The sequence below is a fragment of the Sitophilus oryzae genome, unplaced genomic scaffold (genome assembly GCF_002938485.1).
Source record: "Sitophilus oryzae breed Bouriz unplaced genomic scaffold, Soryzae_2.0 scaffold_935_pilon_pilon, whole genome shotgun sequence".
NCBI classification, from domain to species: domain Eukaryota; kingdom Metazoa; phylum Arthropoda; class Insecta; order Coleoptera; family Curculionidae; genus Sitophilus; species Sitophilus oryzae.
In genome coordinates, this window is record NW_022147567.1 from 1,669,995 (window position 1) to 1,691,169 (window position 21,175).

At 32.2% G+C, this 21,175-nt stretch overlaps 1 protein-coding gene across 3 annotated transcripts in view; it reads left to right on the forward strand.

The window, feature by feature from the left end:
- The first annotated feature begins 11,612 nt into the window (after positions 1 to 11,612).
- The window catches only part of LOC115890871 (muscle M-line assembly protein unc-89-like), a 75,211-nt gene continuing 65,648 nt past the window's right edge, over positions 11,613 to 21,175 (forward strand). For all 3 annotated transcript variants that reach the window (XM_030911225.1, XM_030911226.1, XM_030911227.1), the window contains exon 1: positions 11,613 to 11,721. In XM_030911225.1, coding sequence (XP_030767085.1) covers positions 11,652 to 11,721 — 70 coding nt within the window. In that variant the 5' untranslated portion in view covers positions 11,613 to 11,651. The remainder of the gene's footprint in view (positions 11,722 to 21,175) is intronic.

Below are 21,175 nucleotides of genomic sequence, written 5' to 3' on the forward strand. Positions count from 1 at the left end.
TATATTACCTATCAAATATTTTAATATTAATTAATAGAAAATTATTTAAAATCTCCCAATAGTAATAAAAAATGTGCAAAAAGAAATATCTAGCTAAATTATCCGGCTCGAAGGACCAAAAATATGTTGCGAAATTGAACGATAAGAGAATTGAAAAAAAAAGAAAATATTGAGAAATAAATATGCCAGGGCACTCAAATGACTCACCCTTTTTTTTGCTCACACTCTTCGGATGCACGTAACGTTGTTGCGCAAAAATAGTACCAGAAAAATAGAAACAGTGTCGGATCTATGCACTAGTGTTTGCGACTTGGTCTCTACACACCGGCCGAATTGCGAATGTCTTCTGGTAGTACGCGCACTATGATCGCGCGCACTGGGCAATAGAGAAATCATCTGAGTTTGAATTTTGAAACGAAATTGAATTTAATTTAATGATTTATGTGATCATTCTCAACCAAACAATTAATAATCGAATAATGTAAAGAAAAATAAACAAAAAATTCACAGATTTTGCTACATGCGCAACCATCATAGGCGTATTGAAAATACCAGACAAAAGTCGGCGGTTGTCGGCAATCACCTGTTTTTTTTTACATTTTATATTAACTTGTGACGTCATTTGGAAGAGCTTAATAGAAATATAAAAGAACTAAACCTGGTTTGGAAATCAATTTGACATTCGTGACGTCAGCACTCCGGCAGTCTATGGTGCGTCCAGACCTGACGAGCCGAGCGCGAGACGAGAGCAAGACAAGAACGAGACAAGAGCGAGACGAGAGCGAGACATTTTCTATCCATTTTTTACGCAAACCTCCTACGAGACAAGCCGATTGGGATCATAGTAAAAGGAAGCCAAACATATTAAATTGCAATTGAATATAACAAACGATGGCCAAATAATAACGCATACAGTAATAAATTTTTGTATCTTTAATATGGTATTCGGTCTTTAACATGGTATTCATTGTCGGTTTTCCCTCTTTTGGCTGTTTTCCCCTTTATCCCTTACACGAAGTTTTTTACATAATAAGTTTTTTAACGTTTTTAGAACAAAATATTAAATAAGAAAAGATTGGGAAGATTAAGAAGCACATTTTAACATTACTATAGAGTATACAGGGTACTTCAAAAAAATGTTGCGGATATAACATATTTTCTAATGGGAATACCCTATTTTTTAGTTTATTATTGGGTTATACATACGTACAATTCGGTAACTTTTTTTGCCATTTTTTTATATTATATATCTAAAATTAATAGATTTGTTTAAAGAAATGTTAGATTTCGGTAGGGTAAAAATTATCAGTGACGCAAAATTTGTAAATTCTATCAGAAAAAATGATAATACATACGGTGTACGATTTAAAAATTTGAGATTACTTAATTTTATATAGTCAAAATTTATAAATCAGAGCTAATATCTCGCAGTCGGGCGAGCCTACCAAAAACACGTCCAGACCTTCGAGCTTTCTTTGATCTCGGCCGTTGAAAAACTGACAGGAGACGGATAGCAACGAGGCTCAGTGGGTTGACTCGCGAGGCTCTCGCGAGATTCGTCCACACAGCGAATTTGGAATGTCTCGCGCTCGTCTCCCCAGGTCTGGACGCACCATCGTATCGCTGATCGCCATTCGCAAATATATTCCAGATACGTATAGTCAACAAGTGAACCGTTCGCAACGTTAAATAATTTTGATATTTAATTTTTATCGTGATGGCTTTTTATGAACGTGTATACATAGCAAATTGTATTAATTTGCAATAGCACCTCGAACCCGAACCCACTGTTTCGTTATGGAGCCAGATTAAACCAATCAGAATGAGTATTATGTTACCGTAAAAGCCCGAATATTGGTTAAACGTAGAGTTGCCCACGTAGGAGCCCGAAATATACAAAAAAGTGGGTCAGTTTAGGTTAAGTTTAGATTAGGTATATATTTTTATTAATTCAAAACCAACTAAAACCTAATTCTAATCTAACCTAAACTCACCCCTTCTTTTGCATATTTCCGGCTATTACCTTGGTATTCCTAGGTTTACCTAATATTCGAACTTACGGTGTAAATTTATGGAGGGCCCATAAATTTAAATTCGCCGTACAACAAAATTTCACCAATTTTCTCAATAAAAATTAAAAGTTATAAATCATACTATTTTTTATAGAAATGATGGAATAAGGATGAACGGGGTGCCGGTAGACCAAGAAGATACTTGGAATGTAAGTGTTCATTTATACTCGAATTGAGTTGCCTCACAGTATAGGCATATTTTGAACCCTTACCGTGCATAGTTACTGTAGATTAAAAATATATTAAAATATAGTTGGCTCCAACGATAATTTAGTTTGCAGCTTCTTTTCATCATACCTAATAAAAAAAAACCGTGACAACCACTACTTATAGTATGTACCTACATATGTATTTTTCAACATCATTATGATATTTAAGTATAAAAAGGTGCCCATAATGTGAGTAGCGGTATTGACGGTTTTTTGTTATGAGGAAAATAAGCAGCAAAATATATTATCTATTGCAGCAACTATGTATACCTATAACTAACAGCTGTTATCATATTTTTATGAAATTGCCTCAAAAGTCTTAAAAAATTGTTTTTCAAGAAAAAACTAGTTTTATAAAAAGTTTATTACTTTCTTACTTTTGGAACACCCTGTATAATAAATATTTTCTCATTTTTGATGCTTCTAGGCTCATACGTTTTTGGAAACTAGTTAAGGTGTGCCTTTAACCTGAATCTGGGAATATATGATTTTACATAAGTGTGTTAATATTGTAATTTGTAACACCCCGTATAAACCATTTCCTATGGGCTAATAATTGTTAATTTTTTCATATTTTGTATTGATTTTGTGATTTTAACACTAATTAATAATAAATAATACTAAATAATATCTATGAGCAAAATAATTTTTCCATAAAATAGGGTCCGCTGGCTCTCTGTGCGCCGCTGAAAAACTGTAGACTTGGTAACGTCGGCGTCGCCGTCGCGGATATCACTCACACAATCCGTCGTCATTTCGAACTTGAATCAATTTTTTAAAAAATTGGATGGGTAAAGCTTGATTTTCATGCATCCGTTGTCCGACGATACGTTGATACGATATTAATTTTATTGGTTGAATTTAAAGACTTCGATTGGTTAGAAACGGTTAACCAATCGAAGCCTTTAAACAGGGGTGGATACAGAAATTTATTTTAGGGGGGGGCCGTAATGTGCTTTAGGGGGGCCCAAATCAAAGGTAATGCAGAATATGCTTTTTAAGCGTCATTTTTAACCCAAAAGCCTAATATTTAACCCAATTTGTAGATTTTAGGGGGGGCCTTGGCCCCATGGGCCCCCCCTCTGTATCCGCCACTGCCTTTAAATACATCTAATGAAATTAATATCGTATCAACGTATCATCGGACAACGGATGCATGAAAATCATGCTTAATTCGTCAGATATTCAATGCCATTCCATACTTTTGTTATACTCTGTATAATTGGTTAGTTTGTGTTTGGATTTGTTGCTCATTCACATTTTTATCTTTAACAGAAATAAATAATATACAGGTGAGTATACAGGTAAATTTAATAAGTTCGGCTCGCGAATTTATGTGTTTTTATGGAAGCCGATATATTGATGGTTCCTACTTCAACTTTATGATAGAAAGTATATACATTTTTACACCCTGTAATATTTGTCCCTTCACTTTAGAACACGTACAGAGAACTTAATGTCATACTAATTTATCACTAACACAAACAAAATAATAATAATTAATTAATTGTTGTTCCAGAAATATATAGAAATTGCCATCAGTTTTCATCACAGAAGAGTAATAACCTTAGGTCCCATAGACAAATCAAAATTATTATTTTTTGACATAGACTAAGACATTACGTTGCCTCTAAATGTTTTAAAGTAAATAGACAAAGATTACAGGGTAAAGAAAAATATAAATTTTCTATATAAAAAAAACATTTAAAAATTTAAAAAAAATCTTTTTGCTGAGATGGTAGTTTTCCTAAACCTGTTATAAATTTCATCCCTATCACTGCAATAGAAGAAGCTCTAAGATGGGACTGAAAATTTGGCACGTAAAATCTTATGACCCGTGATAAAAAAACTGCACCTATACTCTATTATTATACATATACGAGTAGTAAAAAAGCTCCACTACTTCACTAAGTAGGTACTTACCTTTTTTATTTTTCACTTGCTTCATTAAAGATAACCCCTGATTGTAATTCTTGTATCACTAATTGAAACACCCTTTCATTTTCCAATACACAGGTTTTTCGGTTTATTTTAACATATACAACACTTCTTACTTTTATTTTTGGCTGTTTTATTTAACACGTACCTATCGTCGGAAACGAACAAAATAAAATGAAATATTCATGAAATATAACACACACCCTATTAGCTTCACGGCTTATACAATCGAATAAATCACATAATATTTATCTCACCTATATACTTGACTTAAAACTCAAAAAGTACTCACCAATATCTTAAACCTAACAGATTTTAATTAATTTTCAACACTTTTAACACTTCGAAGCGTATTTTAACATTATGGATCATTTTATTTACGACCTCTACCTCATTTCGGTCTTCGAATGTCCTTGCCCTATTCCATATTCCCAGCGCCGGCTAAACTATCGACGTGTTGACAGGCAGGTTATCGAACCCATCTCGGCTCTAGTATGTCGTTTTTTCAAAGATGGGTCCCATATAAACGCGGCCAGAAGTATTTTCAATACTAAAATTAAACTACTTATTTTTGCACATCACTTATATTGTACAACTGATTAAATATTGCAAACCCAAACCCAATCAAAGAAAACAAAAAAAAATAATAAGATGCGTGAACACTTTGAGTTCTTCATTAAACCAACTATTTAAGCCGGGTTGGTCGGATCGTAAGTTATTTTTTTTTCTGAAAATCAATTTAAGTAACATTCTTTTAAAATGCATATAAATCGATCAAATTTATCGTCAATATTTGTGTTCTTCTCATTTATAAAATTCCAATCAATTTGAGCGACCTTATTATAAAATATAAATAAGCCTCTTTGTGTTATTGGTCTACAAGTCCGCAATACCTGTGTAAACATAGCAGTACCAACATTCAAGACAAGGTCAATCTCCTGCGCCATGTGGTCCGATATATTGAAATCTATAACCTTAGAAGACAAAATCCTTGCGTCGGAGCTAACAAAAATATTATCGAGGCAAACATTATGTCGTGTTGAAGAATGTATAGTCTGTTTTAAATTGTAACTCACCAAAAGATCACACAGTTCTAGTGAGTTAACGTCTTGCGTGTTAAAATGAACATTGAAATCTCCAGCCATTACGACAGTTTTGCAAGCATCAAGCGCACCGAGAACGCTCTCCACATTACCCATGAAAGTGTCAAACTGGCCGGACGGAGACCTATACAAAACTAATACATACATATTAAAATGTTCCACAAAAATACCTGAACATTCAAAGTGTTTCTCTATATTACAATCTATCACAATATCTAAAATATTCAAGTTCAGATTGTTTTTAATTAAAATTACACAACCACCACCAGAAGATTCCCTTCTGGGGAATTTCAATAAGATGTAACTAGCTTATATCCATCAACTTGGAAGAAGCCCATCTCCGATTCCGTCAACTAGTGTTCCGTAATACAGATAATGTCTATTGTCTTGTCAATCACATAAGCCTCAAGCAGTAAAGTTTTGTTCCTTATGGATCTTACATTTATATGCAGAATTTTTAATTTTTGCTCTCTGCGTTGTGCTGTTGAGAAAGTATTTCCATTTTCTTCTTGGTCACCATTCTTCGGCGCTGAAGATATATTGAGGCTGGAGCATTTAGTTGAGGATTATATACTTCGCCTGTTACCTGAGGGTCTCTCGGTGTTGACTGCACCCTCTTCTTCATTAAAAAACGTGATACAACTGCCCCAGAGGGCCATATCTCACTTTTTCATGCATTCCTCAGATCATCCTGTCGTATAGTAACTTTCATGGAGCTGTATATCTCGGGATATCTGGAGGAATGTGCCTCGCATCGCAGAATGTGCACGAGCACGCTTTTGTCACTTCGGACTATCCGGTTATACTGTCTATTGAAGACAATTGTTCCTTACCGCAACAGAGAAAAATGGCTAATAATTTACAGGTAAACTGGTATATTTTTTAAATGTTTCTCTATTTATTTTATTTATGTTTATTTTTTGTTTTTTATCTTGTTGTCTTTTATTTATTCTGTTTTTTTTGTACACATAACTTTTTACCTGTCAGTCTTACCTGTTCACTCACAATGTATCTGAAGTAAAACATTGCGTGTTGATGAATAACGGACCGTATTTCTTGAACTTCCATGACGGTATCATTCCTTGACGGTATCATTCAGTTTTACGGTATCCCTTGACGGTATCATTACATCTTTAATGAGCGACCTTTAAAAATCTAATATTTTTGTATAGTAATTTCACAAAATGGTTTGTAGATATTTAATGGTTATTACCAAACATTATTATTTTCACAGTTCTGGATTATCAACTTTTCAAAGGTGTCCTTTAGCTTTGAATCCGTCTTACCTGACAGCTAAAATGTTATGTCTAGACGGGCCTAAGACAACTTTGAAACACTTTTGCTAAGGCGTTTTTAAATTGTTTTCCAAATTAGGTTCATAAAATAAGTAATTGGAACAACGGTAAAACACTAGTAATTTATTATTACAGTTGAGGGTTGGAACCTTTGGTTTTACAACAGCAAAATAAAGCACTAATTCACCATAATACACCAGAACACTTTACTTTTGCCCTGGACGCGCGTTTCGCTAACCATGTTAGCATCATCAGCGGATGGACAGTTTTTAGTTTTAATCAACTACTGATGATGCTAACATGGTTAGCGAAACGCGTGTCCAGTGCCAAAGTAGAGTTTTTTAGTTTATTGTGGTGAATTAGTGTTTTATTTCACCAGTAGTTTATTAAAATGCATGACATTGAAAAAGTAACATCGTTAAAATTTTTGTTGTAATTTGACGGAAAGATCTAATAATGATAGAATTTTTTCTTTCAAAAAATGTTTGTTGGTAGCTATATCCGCCATAGTATCTTTAGTCCCTCATACATCGAAAGATTCGGCCTGCGGACCCGGCCTTCAGATAAAATTTTGCCTTTTTGAGCTGGACCAAGACTTTGGCGGGCCAGGCCTTTTGCAGACTAAGCCTGTCACAGGCCAAGTGCGCGGACTTGGCCTATGAGGTTAGATTTGTCTAAAAAACGAACCATGGATAAGGGTACGAACATAGTGGAGGCAGGTTTCTGCTTTCCGGCAACCAGCGCCGTCTCTGGGGACCTATTCTTGACCACATATCGCTCACATCTCGCATCTCCGAAAACGCCATATAACAATACACGTGATGCGTAACTTTGCGTATATGCCGTGTATTGTTATATGGCTTTTTCGGAGATGCGAGCAGGGTTCGGAAGTAGTTAATTAAGAGGAAATTTACCTGATTAACTAACCTAACCTAACCTAACCATATCCAAACGCCGCTACCGCCGCGCCGGCGCCGCACATAGGGGTATTTGGTCTATAAACCTGGCCAAAAGTGAAATATTTTTATTTTCATTTTTTATCTTAACTGAATACAAATCTATAAATACTAAGTACAAGTAAGTTGACTATCAAATAAATAATATATTTCAATTATTATGAGTTATCTTGAGTGTATTCTGAATATTTCTAAGAAGATTATAAAATAGTGGAATTGTTTGTAGTGCTTTTTTTGCAAATTGTTTATAATAACTGTCATCATGGATACAGAGCCAGCTTTGTTTGTTTGCTCTGTTCTGTTTTATGCCATATTTTTATTTTGAAACGTTTCCTTCTATTCTATTTTTTTATAATGTTTTATATTTAAAAAATCAGTGGTATTTTTATAAGGTGTAAGACTATTCGGCAATATTCCGCATGGAAATTAGTATCCGTTCAATGCTTAAAGTCTCCAGCATTGGAATATGCACAAAAATCTTGCCAATATTTGCCACTGCCAACAAAAACATTAACTTAAATAGATTCTTAAAGGAAATAGTCTTTACCCTATTAACACCCATCCTCGCTCAAATATCGTCTATAATAATATACAAATTGGATACCAGTTGAAGTGGTATTTTTCCCTACGACAAATCTTCTTTTTCATCTCCCCTGATATAGATTCCAGCCCGAGGAGGTTTCATTTTCTTTTCCCTTGCGCTGCGGTGATTGACCCAGCTGTATTATTTCGTTCAATTTATTTGTTGTTTGAGCTTGTAATATTTCCATATTTACCTGATGTGATGTTACTTCTTCGACACTTTGTTGGGGATTTTGGATTTGCTTTTGACGAACAGCACGTCCATTTTTCGCCGCTTTAGTCATTTCAGCCCATGATGGGTCGGCTCCAGCCCTATTTATATTGTTTGGAATTTGGAATTTTCGGGTTGATTCTGTTTGGCTTTTTGTATTTTGATTTTGGATTCTGACAATTTTGACATTATCAGCTGATGCTGATATTTCTTGATTTTGACTTTGACACGATTCTTCAAATACCATGTTGCCGGATTTCGAGTCGATTTTTTCCTTCAGTAATTTAATATTTTCATGCAGGATTACCTCTTTTGATTTTAATTGGCTAATTATTTCATCTTTGCTCGCTAAAACATCATCCTTGGCTTTTTGTTCGTTAGGCAATTTTTTTTTATCTGTAAACCTAACTGCTGACAAGTAGTTTCCGTTGTATTAACGTAGCAGTGTTTACAAAAAATAACTATTTTATTTTGTAGATTTTATTGCAGTGGCGAAATACCCATATAGGATTTTTTGGAGAGTTGAATAAATATATGCTTTTATTTTGGCCGAAATTTTTTCCGTTCTGTTCGTTTCGTTTCGTTTTTGACAAGTGAGCGCCAAGCTGTAGGCGGTAGCCAAGAAGCAGAATAAAAAAAACAATGCTCAACACTACTAGCAAATAAAACGTTAGTTTTTCGGATCGTGCGTAGTGAGTCTGTTGTCTTTCAAGTGAATCCTCAACTCCGTTATGTAGCTCGAAAGACGAACGAAAGGAATTTATCTCGAATATATTGAAGAGTACCTTAAAATCCTCCAGCCCTTAGCTTATACCATCGATACATTAATAGCGAACAAAACACATCACCCGTTTTTAATAGACATGTATTCGATGACATCTATAAATACATAATTATAAACTATAATGGCAATAAGTACTACAAAATAGGTTAAATTTTATAACAAAAAAAACATATTTTTGCTTTTGTAGTTGTACTGAAAATTAACCGTTGTATTTTATGTCGTTTTAGTCTAATCTGTACCAACAATAAATTAATAGTATGATACTAGTCAGAAAATCGCCTAATGGATAATTTAGGTAACAAGAAAATTAATATTAACATTTAAAAAAAGGTACTTACACAGATACAGATAGTTTAACTAACCAGAAATAAATTTATTTCTGGTTGTCTTGACTTGAGGGTAATTATATTAATTTAAGTCATTTTACTGGCTTAACTTGCAGATCATCATGATTTAAGTCAAAAATATAGGCTTAAGTCATAAAAACGACTTAAATAACGTTATACTGATTTAAGTCTACAAAAATGACTTGACTTGAAATAAAATGATTTAAGTCAAAGTCTTAAGACTTAAATCTTGAACTTTATGTTGAATTTGACTTAAGACTTAAATCATTTTGATTTTTTAGAAATGACTTATGACGAAATAAGTCTTTTTAAAACCGACTTTTTGCAGCTCTGGTGCGATAGATCTCGGTCAAAAATCGAGATAAATAAGAGAATAATTATTTTCATTCGTAACTCGTAACTCGTAAGTAATTCGACTGTGTAAATCATAATATCTTAATTAACAAATTGCAATACTATGGATTCAGGGGAGTGCCACTCGAATGGCTTAAGTCGTATCTTGGCAACAGAAGGCAGCTTGTGAGGATTGATACGTCTATGTCTTCTTGTAAGCCTATAGAATGTGGTGTCCCCCAGGGTTCAGTACTTGGCCCTATTTTATTTCTGGTGTTTATCAACGACATTGCAAATCTAGACATTAGTGGTAAAATCTGCCTCTTTGCGGACAATACTAGTTTCACTTGGAGCAGCCCAGATGTTACGGTACTATATAATACTATATCCAGTGACTTACGCACCATTAAATCTTGGTGCGATTCTAATCTCTTATGCCTCAACCTTTCAAAAACTAAAGTTTTGCCATATAAAAGTACTATACAACCTTTTGTACTTAATAACACCACTATTGATGTCGTGGACTCTGTGAGATTCTTAGGAATTGTTGTAGACAACTCGTTAAAATGGGACTTGCACATCGAAGCCTTCAAATCAAAGAAACTAAGCTCTGCCTGTTTTGCGCTAAGATCAGTTTCTAAGGAACTTAACTCATCAACCTCTAGAATGGTCTATTATGCCCTTTTTGAGTCGCATCTTCGTTATGCCCTTCCATTCTGGGGTACTTGCTGCGCGACAAAATTTGATCGTATTTTCAAACTTCAAAAGAGAGCAGTTCGATACTTATTGGGACTAAACAGTAGAACTCACTGCCAGAATTTCTTTAAAAATTTCAGAATACTGACTCTTCCTTCCTTATTAATTTTTGAATCCGTTTGCGAAATCCGCAAGCACATATTTTCTATTCCGGAAAGGCCTTCTCACAACTATCCACTTAGGAATGCGGAGCACGATATTTATCTGCCAACCCCGAGCTCAGAACTAGTTAGGGGCTCAATACTGTACAAAGCCAAGAAAATGTACAATCATTTGCCTTCGAATATCAAGTCACTTTCATTCTTTCCCGCATTTGGCAAAGCTCTGAAATCATACTTACTGGAGAGAGCTATATGCGGTAAACGACTTTTTTGTTGCTGTTTAATCATGAACAATTTTGAATTTTAAAATTTTGATCATCTCACACACTGGTTAAAGGTCTAGTTTTTAATATTTAATATTTTATAACTCTTGATTTTATGATATATAACATGATTTTATCCATTTACAGTTTTCCTTTTGTAAAATTTTCTAGATACGCCTGTGTTCTGCAATGTCCATATATGTTTTGTTTGTAATTTTATGACGTAAATTTTTTTGAATTGATTTGTATTGTATGACTTTTTTTTATTATTTGTATATTTGTTTTTTGTGCTTTTTTGTTTTGTGAATGCTTTGTCGATGAAGCTGTTTTGGCTTTTTGTACAATAAAGCGTTGTTTTTTTTTAATTATTAATATACGGTCAATTAATAATAAATATAATAATTTTACCGAAAATGTTACCGAACTAAGTCATATTAATCCGTCATCGCGCTCCACCTAAGTTAGTTGATATTTCCTTCGTTAATATTTTTATTCAAACGTTTAAACGGTACTTCTAACTCAATCTATTAGCCGAAAATTGAAACAAAAATAGAAATTTCAAAGTACACCGTAATTTTGGCGCGGCTATACCAGCGCTAGTGTCCCGGTTTATCTAAAAATTCTAATTTTAACACTGCTCTTCTGTCAGTAAGTCTGTCAGATCGGCACCTGCCAGCCGTCTCAGCTGCCATGCTGCCGACATGGGCAACGCGCACGCCAAACAACATCCCAGATTAAGAAACAAAAAGCAAGTGCACTGGAAAGCAGCAGGTATGTGTCATTATTTTCTTATTTGGATACTGTGTGTGTCTTTGTGTTGTTTTATTTAGAGTATTTAATATGCTTATAGAGATACTGGTGTTAGAATATTGGATAGTGAAAGCTGAGAATGATGTCAGACGCATCCAGAACGTATTTAGGAGGATATAATTAGATTAGAGACGCGATCGGTGAAATCGGTTCATATATATTTCGGCGTTTTTTCCAAGTTTTTTTTATTTCTCTTTGTCCGCGTTATGACTCTTTCATAAGGAACAATAACAGACCATTTTAAAATTGCTGATTTTTTAATAAATAAAAGTGCCAATAAAGTATGTTGCAGTGCATATTAAAGCAATTTTATAATTATAATGTTAATGAGATGCCTTAAGCCTCTGTGGTATAAAGCCTTGGAATCTAATTATTTTGAAGGAATTTCTATAGATTTCTGTTCCGAACAAGCTCCGTATCAGGTATCTTATTTGAAATTTTCACTCCAAACCTAGTATAAAATATTTTCTACAATGGTAGTGCACATCTCAAAAATATTGATATACAAGGTGAGTCAAAATATTTTTAAACTCAGTTTTAGTTTTTTACATGAAATGCTTTATATTTTTTTTTTGATTCAGTGGATTTGCTATAAAATTCTTCTTATTAAAATTGGACCATTTATACATACCCTTGATTATGTATAAATAGATGTACAATGAGGGCTTAGTAAAAGCCCGTCTTCTAGGGGGCGCCTTGCCCGATCTGCATTTTTGTATTCCCCTACGATTTTCTTTGAGGGGAATCCGTTAAACCCGCCCATCGTTCAAAAATGGAAGGGCGCGAGGTCACATCTATTGGGCCACTTATTAGCACGTTTCACGCATGTTTTACGAAAATAGCTTTATCCTTGTTTGTTTCAACTGTGACAAGGAAAAAGGAAGAAAAGTCATATTCGCTTCTAAATTCGGCAGTTTTGTTGATCTTTCTGGACTTGTAATTTCGTTTCGTTTAGGTTATGTCTTATAAAAATAAATATTTATAAGCTTTTGAATTGAAATATACCTTAATGCATATATGAGTAATTAAAAAATTCAATTTTTTCGTCCCTCGCGAAGAAACATATACAGTATTTGTGAAATTTGGATTACAAACTATTATTTTATTAGTTTATTTTGTTGTGTTTAAGTGTTGTGTATTTGTACCTACTGGATAATATTTTCCAACATATTTAATTAAGCAAAAAGCATTTGTATTACAGGTAAGTAAATACTGTTCATATTTATTTCTAAATTCATATAAATTTGTTTTAAATCACTCTTGGGAAAAATCTTATAGAGAGTCTGAGATAAGTTTAATAATAAACATTTGATAGATTGATAGATAGATTAAACGATAATGGCCAGTTTGCTTAAGAGTCTAAAAAAATACTGATTTTATGCTATAAATTGTTTCATTTCTCACTTTGCTTTTTTGGAACTGTCAGATATATTGTGTGTTTTATAATTTTTCCGAGAATTTTTTCTAATAACTTGATAACGTAAAATATTGTTTATCTACAGTCAACCCTGTGTTTAGATAAAGCTTCATATCAGATTTCCTATTTTATATTTTCACTCAAATCATATTTTTTATAAAATATGCTTGCAAAAGTAGCGTAAATTTGACAGGAGGGTATTTTTATAGATATACAGGATGATTCAAATATATATTTACTTTTAAAGTTATTAGTTACGAGCAAAGGTTATGAGTTTGTCAAAAGAAAGGCTATATTTTGTATTTTTGCTTGGTGGATTTGTTATTAAATTGTCATTATAAAAAATACCATAATATCGTAATCGTATAGAGTTCATTTTGACCAAAGAATATATTTTGACCCTTTTTGGATTGAATTTTTTTGTTTATATAATAAAATATATATTTAAAGCCCTCTCTTTCTAAGTTAAGTTTACCTAAGTTAGTGTTAAAATAGGTAATATCGACGTTTTTTACTGGAACTAATTTAAGTTAATAATTAATAATTATATAATTCACATATAATTATATTAAAATAGACTAAATTGTTTATTATATACAGGATGAGTCAAAACTAGATATTATATTTTTCTTTGCTATTTCAAATGAAACACTGTATTTTATATCATAAATCAACAAAGCTTTTATCCAACTTTTGTTTTATTAAGATCTATATCCCAAATTAATAGTTATTAAATTGTTTTCAATTGTCTCTTTGCGAATAAACATGATTTGTTTTACGCAATTTTTATTAGTAGGTTTGTCGTCAAAAGTGATGTATCTATTTATCAGCGACAAAAATTAAGAATTAGATGTCTAAAATAATATGATTTATACTTGGCATCAGTAAATATGATTTATTTTATCGATGCGGCTGAAAATAATTATGTATTCTAAAAGAGGACATTATTGTATAAACATCGATTATAGATTTAAAAATTATTTTTCAAAACAAAGTTGGAAAAAATTTTTGGAGAAAAAATTGGAGTTCTGTTCGAAATAATCGAGAAAAACCTAACATCTAGTTTTGACGCCCCCAGTATATATCATGCATTATAGTTGATTATACTGCAATTTATTATACATAAGTAGTTTTGTTTGGTGAAAATGAAACTTTCTAAAAGTATTCCCAATTAAAACATATTAAGAATTTCCTACATTATAATTTTGAAAGACGTTTGAGTGGGCAGACAATTTGGTCTAAAATAATAATATGCCTAAAAAATTTAGTCTAAAATAATCAAAAACCACTTAACACATATAACTCGCTTTTAAAAAATCTAAAAGAAATAAGTTTGTTTATTATATTCATATTTTATTAAATTATTATAGGTGTGACTGCTAAGTGGTCGTACTCGCCACTTTAACCAACCATTGGTGGGACCTTCAGAGATCAGAATGCGAATTTCTTCATACCATGTAAATCTATATACATATATTAATAAATGTGTTTGCTTTATTAATTTTTTTTTCTTATACGGTATGAGCGAAAAAAAAACGGCGTCTATTTGTTTACGTACAAATGACATCGATAGTCATTTCCAAGCCACCTCTGACGCCGTTTTTTTATCGTATGGTATATATTTACATATCCCTTATCCTTTAATTCCGATTTATTTCTAATAATTATAAAAATAAGATACCTGATTGATTCTTCCGAAATATTATAAAATGAGATATCAGTAAAGAAATAAAGTTAATTATCTCGTTTGTTTTGGGAATTCCAAAAGAAAATTAAAAAAAGGGTATAGAGAATCTTTACAGACACAGTTCAAATGTTATTTTTGAGTATATTGAGTGCTTCAAAAAATATGGCGGATACATGTTTTTTAATGCAAAACACCATTTTTATTTTTTTTTCGATTCTGCCTAAAATTCTATAACTTTTTTTTTATAAATAACGTTAGTAAGTATTTACAATTTAAAAAAAAAGTGAAATTTTATTCCTATGTTACTTAATTGTCAGTTGTTTCCGAAGTTGGACTACACAAATTTGGTATATATATATATATATATATATATATATATATATATATATATATATATATATATATATATATATATATATATATATACATATATATTATTATTTTTTTTAGTGATTTTACAAAACCTTTATTATATTAAACAAGTATATTAAGTATACCTATACTCAACAGCTTGCAATCTGTTCTGAATTTTATCCTTCTTTTAATTCATTTACATTGTAACATGTTGCCATGAAAAACAAAAATTATTTATTATTAAGCATTAAGTAAAGTAATTTATTTAGTTATATGACATTCTTAATAGAAGTTGAAGGATTTTGTAAAATCTATCAGAAAGAATTATAATATATCGGGTGTTTTTCAAAAGTGGCTTGATTGACGTATTCAATTAGCTTCAGTCATTTCTTGTTTCACCGGAAATGACTACAACTTTTGGTTTTTAAATGGTACCGTCGGTATTTTTTTTACTTTATTTTGCAGAATATGGCATGGTAACGACAGTTTGACTCGACATACGGAGTGTGTGATACCAAATTATTTACCAAAATGAGGTACCATAATTTATTAGGTATCAAAAAATGCTTTTCTAAATATGCTAATGAGCCACTCTCGTTTCATTATAAAAAATTGAGTTATGATTAAAATACGAAATGGGCATATTTCAACTGACCAGGAAAAGACACAAAAAATATTAGACGACCAAATCAATTTTTCCAAAGCTCCTTGATTAATCCTCGATTAAAAATTAATGGTTTTAAGACAGTCATGACACTAGATTGAATTTTAAAATGCTATTTTTGATTTAATTGAAAATGTCAAAAGTTGACATATGATTGTTGATGTCAGAAGTTGTCATTCTATTCAGAATGTCATTTTCTATCAAATAAAGTACCGTATGATCGAATAAAAACGGCGTCAGCGATGGTTATGAAATGAAAAGCGCTGTCATTTTATAAGTAAATTTATATGGGAAATGTCATCGATGTTGATTTCATAGCCATCGCTGACGCCGTTTTTTTACCACCATTTAAAAATCAAATGTATACATTTCCGGTGAAACAGGAAGTGACCGAAAATAACTGAATACGAATCAATCTAGATTTATGTCATATACCTACTAACATTCCCAATTTAGTTTTTTTTATCTGAAAAAATAAAAAAGTTATAGAGGTGAACCACTTAAAAAAAAACACTCAGTATAGGCTGTGTCATTGAAAGAATCTGCAGATATTTTATTTTAATTTTAAATATACGTAGAATTAACCATTAATATATGTTGAACACCCTGTAGCATCTGCCTTAAATATCTACATATAAATATCTAATATTTTTTCTTCATCAACAAATTGAAATATTATAAAACTAGTTTTAGGTTACACCATTATACAAGGATTATACATAAAAAAGTAATAATTTTACGCCGGATCTAAAATAAAATAGGATGTTACATTTAAAAAAAAAACATTATGTTAAATCCGCCATACTTTTTACAAAGTTACAGAGGTAGGTAGGTATAGTTTCATATATTTTTTTAATTATCCATCTAAAAATAAAATATTTATATACCTAATATAATAATTTAGTATTCAACAAGTGGCCATGAAAATCAAAATAAATATAAATTCATGTCCAAAAATAAAAAATGTAAATAACGCTTTGAGGTATAAATTCGGTTCGAAGCAGATAAGATGTTTTATTCTTTACCGAGAATTAAATTCGAAGAATTCCTAGTCTCTACTTCTTTGCCAAATTCAATAGTCTCCGCCCCTTTTTACGTTTTAATTTCTGCCACCAGTTGGCAGCATCGACTTATACAGGCACATTGACTAACTATTAATATATAAACAAGGTACATACTATTTTTTTACATACCTACTTAACAACCCTCTAAATTATGAAACAGTAAATTCTTTATAGGCACAATACGCACCTTTAATGTAGAATGTTTTACTTTCCGACACTGCGACATGCGACAACGACTTGCGACACTGCGGTGTGCCGTAAATTTAATCTAGCATTAATCAAATTGGTATGTTGTTTAACCTATCGACTTGCGGCAGCGATATGGCGGCACGTGTCGTCGAGAAAAATATTTTAGTATTGAAAATACTTCTAGCTGCGTTTATATGGGACCCATCTTTGAAAAAACGACATGCTAGAAGCAACATGGGTTCAATAACCTGCCTGTCAACACGTACTTAAGTTGACTAGGGCAAGGTAGAGTCTGGACCGGCGGATAAAGAAAGCGATATTATTTTAAAAGAAAATATGTCAAGGCATGGATTGTTAGGTACAGTTTGGCTATTTAAATCTAACTATTTCCGTATGAGAAACAAGGGGCAAATTATACGAGAAAGAGCAGAATCACATAAATAATAAATTTAGGCTAATAACCATGTTTTTTTATATGATTATAATTTTTTTAATTATTAACTTAGGACAAAGAAAAACTTGCATGGTTTCCACCGCCAACAGGCGTTAAAACAAATGAATCCAAGGCGTTGTCAAATATTTATTGGGATAAGTTGATAGTTTTTACCGTTTGAATATTGTATAATTCAATTACTATACACTAATTAATTAATTTTAAGTGTATCTAAATAGGCACTTTAATAATTGAAAAATGGACATGAGCACTTCATAGAGTATACCAAATATGTAAAAAAAATCCAATAAAAAAAAAACACAAATGGCACATTAAAATCTGCATTATCTGAAATCAAACTATAGATACCTAAACGGCCAATCAGCCAGACAACAGTCACAAGACGCCGACATCGATAACGCGATGAGCAATTTTTAATAATTATTCCGAGTTAATAATACTTCAAGTAGCATTCCTTCAAATAAATTGTAATTTAAGTATTGTTAATACATATAGTCATATTAATGATTATAGCCTATATGATTTCTAAAATAAAAAATCCAGCGTGTTTTTATCAGAATAATTATTAAATGATGTATATAATAGTTAATATTTATTAACTTCGTAAGTGTTATTTTTTAATATAATTATGGATTTAATAATTAAATAATTATCTTAAGTTTAAATTGTGGTAAACTTGTTATGAGTTTCAATCATTTATATTTAAAATCTTAGGGAAGGCAATATAGATTTTGGGCAGAAGAACTCAAGGGAAGGACTGTGTAATTAGTAATTAAAATTTTACATTTTTTTTTACTTGCCATTTTTCTTGTCTTTCACGTTGCACGTTCACTCTTCGTTGTGTCACACACAATCTGAATTTCAGATATGATGCAGAACTGATAAATTAGACCAAATATATTAATTGCAAGGTATGCAAAGAAATATTTTTGTTAACTTTGCAAATACTTAAGGCATGCAATAATTTAAAAAAAAATTGACGTGAGATTACTTCATAATTCTTGAAAGTCTTGGATGATAAAGATTTGAATTATTATGGGTCTGTTTTAAAATATATATAATTTCAAAAACTCAAGTATCAAAATATAATGGTAGAAAATGTTTAAAAGCATGTATAGGCAAGTATAGGTATAATATTCCATATTAATTGGACATACTGAATGTAAACTAGGAATACATAGTTGCTGCAGTCGATAATATATTTTGCTGCTTATTTTCCTCATAACAAAAAACCGTCAATACCGCTACTCACATTATGGGCACCTTTTTATATTTAAATCTCTTAATGATGTTTAAAAATACATATGTAGGTACATACTATAAGTAGTGGTTGTCACGGTTTTTTTATTAGGTATGTTGAAAAGAAGCTGCAAACTAAATTATCGTTGGAGCCAACTATATTTTAATTTATTTTTATCTACAGTAACTATGCACGGTAAGGGTTCAAAATATGCCTATACTGTGAGGCAACTCAATTCGAGTATAAATTAACACTTACATTCCAAGTATCTTCTTGGTCTACCGGCACCCCGTTCATCCTTATTCCATCATTTCTATAAAAAATAGTATGATTTATAACTTTTAATTTTTATTGAGAAAATTGGTGAAATTTTGTTGTACGGCGAATTTAAATTTATGGGCCCTCCATAAATTTACACCGTAAGTTCGAATATTAGTTAAACCTAGGAATAACCAGGTAATAGCCGGAAATATACAAAAGAAGGGGTGAGTTTAGGTTAGATTAGAATTAGGTTTTAGTTGGTTTTGAATTAATAAAAATATAGACCTAATCTAAACTTAACCGAAACTGACCCACTTTTTGGTATATTTCGGGCTCCTACGTGGGCAACTCTACGTTTAACCAATATTCGGGCTTTTACGGTAACATAATACTCATTCTGATTGGTTTAATCTGGCTCCATAACAAAACTGTGGGTTCGAAGTGCTATTGCAAATTAATGCAATTAATTCTATGTATACAATTTCATAAAAAGCCATCACGATAAAAATTAAATATCAAAATTATTTAACGTTGCGAACGGTTCACTTGTTCACTATACGTATCTGGAATATATTTGCGAATGGCGATCAGCGATACGATGGTGCGTCCAAACCTGGAGAGACGAGCGCTAGACATTCCAAATTCGCTGTGTGGACGAGTCTCGCGAGAGCGTCGCGAGTCAACCTACGGAGTCTCGTTGCTATCCGTCCCCTGTCGGTTTTCCAACGGCCGATCAAAGAAAGCTCGAAAGTCTGGACGTGTTTTTGGTAGGCCCGCCCGACTGCCAGATATGCGAGATATTAGGTCTGATTTATAAATTTCGACCATTTAAAATGAAGTAATCTCAAGTTTTTAAATCGTACACCGTATGTATTAGCATTTTTTCTGATAGAATTTACAAATTTTATGTCACTGATAATTTTTACCCTACCGAAATCCAACATTTCTTTAAACAAATTGAATTACTACAACATCTATTAATTTTAGATATATAATATCAAAAAATGGCAAGAAAAGTTACCGATTTGTACGTATGTATAACCCAATAATAAAATAAAAAATAGGGTATTCCCATTAGAAAATATGTTATATCCTCAACACTTTTTTGAATTACCCTGTATACTCTATAGTAATGTTCAAATGTGCTTCTTAACCTTACTAATAACTTTTTTATTTAACATTTTGTTCTAAAAACGTTAAAAAACGCATTATGTAAAAAACGTCGTGTAAGGGATAAAGGGGAAAACAGCAAAAAGGGGGAAAACCGACGATGAATACCGTGTTAAAGACCGAATATCATATTAAAGATACAAAAATTTATTACTGTATGCGTTATTATTTGGCCATCGTTTGTTATATTCATTTGCAATTTAATATGTGTTTGGCTTTGTTTCACTATGATCCCACTCGGCTTGTCTCGTGGCAGGTTGGCGTAAAAAAATGGATAGAACATGTGCCGCTCTCGTCTCGCTCTTATCTCGCTCTTGTCTTGCTCTCGTCTCGCGCTCGGCTCGTCAGGTCTGGACGCACCATAGACTGCCGGAGTGGTGACATCACGAATGTCAAATTGCTTTCCAAACAATGTTTAGTTCTTTATATTTCTATTGAGCTCTTCCAAATGACGTCACAAATTAATATAAAATGTAAAAAAACAGGTGATTGCCGACAACCGCCGACTTGTATCTGGTATTTTCAATACGCCTATGATGGTTGCGCATGTTGCAAAATCTGTGATTTAGTTTAGTAGATTGTGTACCTACATTTCCAGTTCTCTGGGAGATGAAAAGAAACTCATATAAGGATAAGGTGGCAAAAGACAACGCATGGAAAAATATCTCGGAGTACCTATATGTCAGAATGTATCTGAAGAGGTTCAGGAGCGTGAAGTAGTAGAGCTAAATTGTCTTCTTCTTCGTCATAAAGCAACAGAACCGCAGCAATATTACGACGAATAGAGTTCATATTAATAAACTGCACTGCTTCGAACGACTTGCTGAACTGAACTGTCGCATGGTAAGAAAACACGTTTGTCGCAAACCCGCAATCCGCGTCGCCACAGTGTCGGAAAGTAAAACATCATACCTG